At 41.8% G+C, this 7,050-nt stretch overlaps 1 protein-coding gene across 1 annotated transcript in view; it reads right to left on the bottom strand.

Moving 5' to 3' along the window:
* Positions 1-7,050, bottom strand: part of sh3pxd2aa (SH3 and PX domains 2Aa) — a 115,927-nt gene continuing 108,877 nt past the window's right edge. Inside the window, exon 14 of the mRNA XM_023431386.2 lies at positions 1-7,048. Within this exon, the coding sequence (XP_023287154.1) occupies positions 5,030-7,048 (2,019 nt within the window). The 3' untranslated portion in view covers positions 1-5,029. The remainder of the gene's footprint in view (positions 7,049-7,050) is intronic.

Here is a 7,050-nt window from a genome sequence, read left to right as displayed (position 1 = left end):
TAAAAAGAGAGCGAGGAATAACACAGGGTGTCGGCGTAGCGGAGCTGTCTCATCCGGCTGACCTCAGGGAATATATTGGGAAACTCATATATTTCCTCTGGCATGAACGATTCCTCGTCATCGTGAGTGTGTGTTGGCATGTGTAAAAAATAATACCTCCGCCAATTCCATTTCCACTCTGCTGTGTGGATGCACGCACGCAGGTTTAACAGCAGTGTAGCTGAGACAGGCTGAAACGGTAGGCCATGACTGAAATAGGAAATATATTATTATAAATAATATATGATTTTGGGAAATGTGTTTATTCGTTTTGTTGTCGAGAGTTACTTGAGAAGATTGATACCACACTCACGTCAGTATGGAAAATATGAAGCTACGGTCAGGAGATGTTTAGCTAAGTTTAGAATAAACTTTATGCTAAGCTAACGGGGTGGAAACAGCTAGCCTGGCTCTGTCCAAAGTGTAAAAGAATCTGTTCACTAATGAACACATTACATTGTGTTTGTTTAATCTGTACAAAACCTGTTAAAATGACATGTTGTGGTTTGACATGGAGTTATCTGTGGGACTATTTCTCAACAAACTGCAGTGACGTCTGGAGTCTTTCCATCAACTCCCCGTCAAACCACAACTTGTTGTTAATAAGTGAGCTTTTAGAGATGTGTTGCTAGGCAGATCTTTTAGACTTCGACAGCACCAGGCTAGCTGTTTACCCCTGCTTCTATTCTTAATGCTAAGGTAAGCCACCTTTCTCTGGGCATTAGTTCCATATTAACCAGAAGATCATTAATACTTTGTGCCAAATAGGTTTCTCAACAAAAATGTTCAATTTAGTGGTTTAAAATTCTAAAAAATTTACATCTACTCCATCTCCTTCATTAAATATTCAGAAATATTTTCCACATCAAACATTGAACTGTTTAATTCTCAGCAAAAAATCGAATAAAGTCATTTCCCAGAATACTGAACTATTCTTTTAAGGTGGAGTTTAACTACAAACTATCCAAACCAAAGGATCTATGGATACAAGCCCCATGACGAGACAGGGAACTATTGGCCTGCACACACAGGAACTCTTTAGCACAATGACGTATTCATCTGTAGCACATCGATAAGGCCTGCAGGGGCTCAGCAAAGAGAAAAATAAAGGTTTTTCTATTTTTGGCGTACATCCTGGAAGTTGATGGATTGAACTGAAATGGCCTGAAGGAGTGTTCATCTCCCCGGTCTCTTGTTTACCACTGAGACTCTCTCGTCGGTTCCAAATGTCACCTTTGCGTGGTGATTGGTGAGGAAAAGTCTGACTTGGTTTGACAAGGGTGGGGTAAATGTCAAGAGAGGCATCCACGTAGGTAGAGAGTGGGCACACTCCGGAGGGAGAAACAAAACAAAAAAAAATGAAGAGGAAAACTATGACACAAAAACAAGAAACTATCAAAATTCCATTCAGGCACGAACGTGACGGCTCAGAGCAGGGGCCGCTGAGGCCTCCGATGATGGGCCCACGACTCTCTATCTGTGGAGAAGACCCCAGATGGCTGTAATGTCAATACAGAATGGGTCAGTAGGTTTCTGCCATGCCATTCACAAGTCGCTGTCCACTGCTGCTCCGAGGAAGGAGGAGCAGAGATTCTCATGTTAGTTATTATAAAAGTCTATCACGTCAGGAGATAATGAGGTGTCACATAACGACGTTTTGGTCCAATGAGTTTTCTGATGCTTTTAGAGCTTTACACATCTGCTCTTTTGGACAGACTTAAATTTGACTTTAAAAGATGGTAAAAGCTCATGACTGGCAGTTTGACAGGGAATATCTACTCCCAACAGATGTAATGGCATTGTTCATGTTTTTCCAAACCTGTGATATTTTTCCTCTTGTTGAAACATGATGCATTTTTTTTTTATCTATTGCACATTTCCTCGCAGGTACATTTCAGAATTTGACAAAATGGGGCAGACAGAGGAAATAAGAAACAAAAGTACAAGCGAGAATAAAGATAGATGCTACACAGCTAAATATATGTTCAACACAGAACGATTCCCTTGCAAGTAAATTCAGCTCAATCAAACAAAGCGATATGCAATAATAATATGTGCTGGAGCAAAATGTTAAAAGTGATTCAACACATTTACATAATGCCTTCGTCTAGATGAGGAGGGGGCTTTTTGCCTCACAGCAAATATCGACGGCCTAATTCGTTATTTTAATATTTATAGGTCGTTAATTTTCATATATTAAAATGAATGCAAATACCTCACAATCTCGACTAAATGATGATATTTTCTAATTTTTCTTGACTGCTGAGTCTGAATTTTACATATTATTAGTGACACTGATGTCCAATTTTTTTTAACAAAAATAATCTGTATAAAACTATACAGTAATATTTTGAAGGGGTGATAAGGTGATTGTCAAACTGTGATAAGATAGAAAACTGTTCATAATAAATACACTTAAAATCAGGCATTATGTAAAGCACAATAAAGATGAAGGAAGTGCCCATGATTTGCGAAAGTTGCAGCACACAGCATAGAGAAAAAAAAGGGAACTTCAAAAAAATAAATTACTGCCTAATACAAAGCACGTGCTACAAAAATATTTTTAGCTGCACTGAGATAAAAAAAAGAGAAAATGTAATTTCTGTACAGTTTTTGGGGAGACTCACTGACCGGCAGTGCATTTCTTATTGCACTGAGGTAGGCTGGCCTATAAATAAGCTTTGTGGATGGGATAAAAATCACATTGTAGTACCTTTGACCTCCCACAAGAGGCCGCTATTTCTCCAATTCTACTCAAAGAGACTTTCGAAATGTTCACTATCATGCAGAGAACTCATCTCAAGAGTCTCAGCCTCTCATTTGAAGTGAGGAAAAAAAAGAATAGCGACATTAAATAATTACAAAAACTTATTCAATAAATAATATGCTGAGGATTTACTGCATCTTTACATTAATGCACCATAAAACCAATTTTAAAGTGCACTAATTCACAAAACAGAACCACTTCGTTCCTCATTATTGTCACCGTGTGATCACAAACTAACAGATTAACAAACAAAAACAAAAAAATATGATTTTGCTAAAATAGATAACTGCGATCTAGCAGGTACTGCACTTTGTTTAATAATATGATACTGTCCAGCAGAAACATAATCAAAAGTTAGTGTTCAGCCTAATGATGACAGCTTACACTGTTCGTTAGAAAATGTATTTCAGCAGTCTTGAACATCAGCCATTTGAATTTTTAAAGTTTTTAAAGTTTTCAAATTTTCAGACTTAACTCCTGCATGTGGGGAGAATTATTTCTAACTTGATATACTTGATTTAGTTGGAGTTTGCAGTTTTATTTATATGATATTATATTAAGTGATATGAAACCCAACAAATTTATTGGATGTGAAAAAATACCTTAACTTTGAAACAAGATAATAAACGATTTTGTCAATTTAATGTCAAAACCAATACTGCACAGCAATATCTAGTATTACAATTTACTTGTTTCAGTGGATCAATACTGATAGGAATACTGATCAATACTGATTTTACAGTTCAGAAACCATGTTTTACCATGATTTTTTGCAATTTGATGAATACACTAAATTATCTGTACCATAAATAAATAGTTAAGTAAAAAAGAAACAGCCAATGAAATGATATTTCTCTTTGGTTTGATCACATTTTGGGCCAAATGCTATGCAAATATGTCCCTGGGATTCAATTATTTCACCGCATTTCCAGTATTTATTTAATACAACTCCACAACAGCGGTATTATTATATGAATACAAAACAAAATATATACAAAATCAATTGTTCCTGGAGCTAAAAACTCTACAGTAAACCTAAATCATTGTAAACTAATTGTTTTCATCTTTTGAGGGTATTAGCTACCCAGATATGAGGTGGTTTTGTTCTGGAGATTACAAGTTGTTCCTTTGACTTTGCAGGAAACTGTTATACTGTTATTTTCAAGTTTCACAGGTTTTTTTTTTATACATTTGTTGTCCCAGATAGTAATATCTGGGATTAAAAACATGAATATTAACATATTTTTGTGGGCTGAAGATCTATGAGAAAACTATGCCAATCTATCAGACTGGAGCACCCACTGCCGGTGTCAGATAGTACACGACATGAGGCAGGAGCTTTGACACTTCCATTTCTAGGCTGTTGGTGGAAAACAGATGTCACAAGAAAGCAGAAATAATTCTCTAAGGAAGATTTGAATCAAAACAAGACATTATAACATGAACAACAACAACGAAACTAAGTAAAAATACTGATAATGAGACTTAGTGTTTAGTTTGCTTGATCACTTGTGGCTTAAAATGAATAAATTCTCTGGTGAATTGAGTTCCTTAAATCTCTGTATTTTTCTTTCTTTAATCTGTGTATTGGACCAATTAGAGCACTCTAGACTGAAACGTTGCACTCTGTTTGCACTCTGTAGTGTAGCTCTTAATTGGTCATGGAAATATTCTTGGTGGTGTTCGTAGGCCTATGGCACTCTTAAGAGATTTGGTTGATTTAATGTTTTGCCATCCACCATTTAGGACCTCCATTTAGGTGATCAAATACAAAAGGCACTTATTGGCCATCATAGTAAGTGATGGGCAGGAATAAGCATAGCCATTACCCTGCTCAACTTCTGTATTACATGATGCAAACCTCTTTAAGAGGTTATCACTCCCATTCACACCAATTTATATCTCAAAGACACACCTCCTCAAATTTCCTCCCTCAAGGGTGACCAATCCCATATTTCTGTCTCTCATCCAGCCAAAATATCTAAAATCTTTACACTCCTCTTTGTATACATTTTAGTAAACCAGCACTAAAAGTGTCCTTCCTTATCAGATTAAAACATCTTTCTTTTTACACACAGTCTTTTCATAAATGTACATTTTCAAGGGCATATTGCTTACAGGAGATTGCGGTTAACATTCTTGAGGAGTGATGCCACCCACATCCTTGGAGACATCAAAAGAGGGAGGCGGGATGAAGGGTGTGGGAAGGACATGGGGTTGGCTCTACTTTTTCCGTTCTAAGTAGTTGGAGGGGACCCAGCCCTTGCGGGGAAGCAGGCTGTCCTGCACCTGGCAGTACCACCATCCATTTGGGTTTCTCTCCAACACCTCCAAACAGGTGCCTTCGGTGAAACCCATAGTCTCCTCATCACCGCGATAGTCAGCGATGGACACGTACACATCCCTGCCAAGGTTGCTGTGGATCAGTTGGCTCTTCTCTATGGGCTTGGGCCGGACTGTGGACACTGGGATGCCATTGCGTTGGTTAACCCTGCTAAGGGTGTCCTGGACGTTGCTTGTGCTGAATGCGCTCCCTGAGGACCCAAGGCTGGAGCGTTCGGCAGGCCTCGTCTGACTTTCGACAACTACATGTGGCCGCACGGTGCTGAAGGAGGCATTTCGGCGGACACCAAGAGTGGCAGAACCAGAACCGTAGTGATCACTCCTACCAAGTGAGTCATTTCGCCTTAGAGACCCTGTCATGTAGTGCGAATCCTTTGCCGGTTGTGTTGTGGTCACAAATACAGACTGAGGCCTCACTGCCACTTGGCGTACTCCGTTCCTCATCCGTACGCCTCCGTTAACCATCCCGGACGGCTTTGAAAAGCCACCGGGGGGCTTAGAAGGAATCGGTGGGGTGTTCCTTCTCAGACCTTGATGCTGCTGAGTCAGACCCTGAATGTTGATATTATTGAGGGCCAAAACATGCTGCTCGTTTTTCTCAAGGCTGTTGGACTTACTACCGCCACTCCCATGTCCATCTGAGTCTAACCCACCAGCATCACCCACTTGTCTGACAGGTTCCAGGTAGTACGAAGGAGCCCAGCCCTCCTCTGAGCCCCAACGGATGTACCACCATCCGCTCCCCTGCTTCTCCAGAACCTCGACTTCCACTCCGGCTGGGAAGTTGAGCTCAGAGTCCTGGACCTTCTTGTAGGCATCCAGGGAGCGGTAGAGACTGGGTCCTTCCACGTCTGAGTCACCACGGCTCCCTTTAGAGTACACAGAGGAGAGATCTGAGGTGCTGCGTGAACACATTGAGTCCTCTGAAGAGATTACAGAAGCTGTTTCCGAGTCGTCCCCACGAGAAGCTTTGATGCTATGTCGAAACTGACTTGTAGGCCTCAGCTGCCGTCTCAAAGAACTGATGTCCATTCTCTCAGGACTCTGGGGCTCTGATTTGGTCAGGAGTGGTTTAGGTCTGACAGAAGGCTTGGGCCTGGTGGATGGGCTTTGACCTATTCTCTGCTCCACATCCCGGGTGAAGGCAGTGCCTTTCTTGGGCCCTCTGCTCAATTCATCTGATGAAGAGAGGGGGCTGTTGTCCTGGGACCTGAGGCTGATATCTATGTGTCTGCCCAGGGTTTGACTTCTCCGATTCATCTCCGGTGTCATGGTCTTCATGGGCCTTCCGGCTAAAGGTGAGGATCCAGAGGGTTTTCGTGGGACTGTGGAGGAGTGGTAACTCTTTGGGGAGTTGGGCTCACTGGAACCTTTGGCTGAGGTTCCTTCAACGCCACTGCTCGGCCTGAAGCCATCATTCTCGTAAATACACTCTTCTTTAGCAACCTCCTCTACAGACCTGAAGGAGGCTCTTCTATGAGTGAACACAGGAGACGCCTTACAGACAGGAGGGGAGGCCTTGCAGGAAGGAGGGGAACTACGGTACTTGTCGCTGACCACGCTGCTGATTTTCACATCAAGGGAGCGGTCATCCTTCAAAGAATCTGTGTCAGACTCACCTTCGCATCCGATTGCAGGAATATCATATTCAGGTTCCTCGTACACAGGCCTTTTAGGTGGCTCTGAGGCTTTGGAGGCAGAGTTAGAGGGAGGGGGAGCCTCCTCAGAGTCTTGTTTTTTGACAGGCGGAGCTGGCGGCGGGACTTTGGGCCGGGTCAGGGTGCTGGTTCGACGGCTGAGGTTGGGTTTCTTGCGTTTGTCGATGTAGGAGCAGGGGGCCCATCCCTCCATCTCTCCAATCTGCACGTACCACCAGCCTCCAGGGTTCTTTTCTATCACCT

This window comes from Seriola lalandi, unplaced genomic scaffold (genome assembly GCF_002814215.2).
Source record: "Seriola lalandi dorsalis isolate HSWRI2012SDOR001 ecotype SW California unplaced genomic scaffold, Sedor1 jcf7180002054921, whole genome shotgun sequence".
Taxonomy (NCBI): Eukaryota; Metazoa; Chordata; class Actinopteri; order Carangiformes; family Carangidae; genus Seriola; species Seriola lalandi.
Note: the sequence above shows the minus strand (reverse complement) of the source record. Positions and strands in the feature narration are given on the sequence as shown.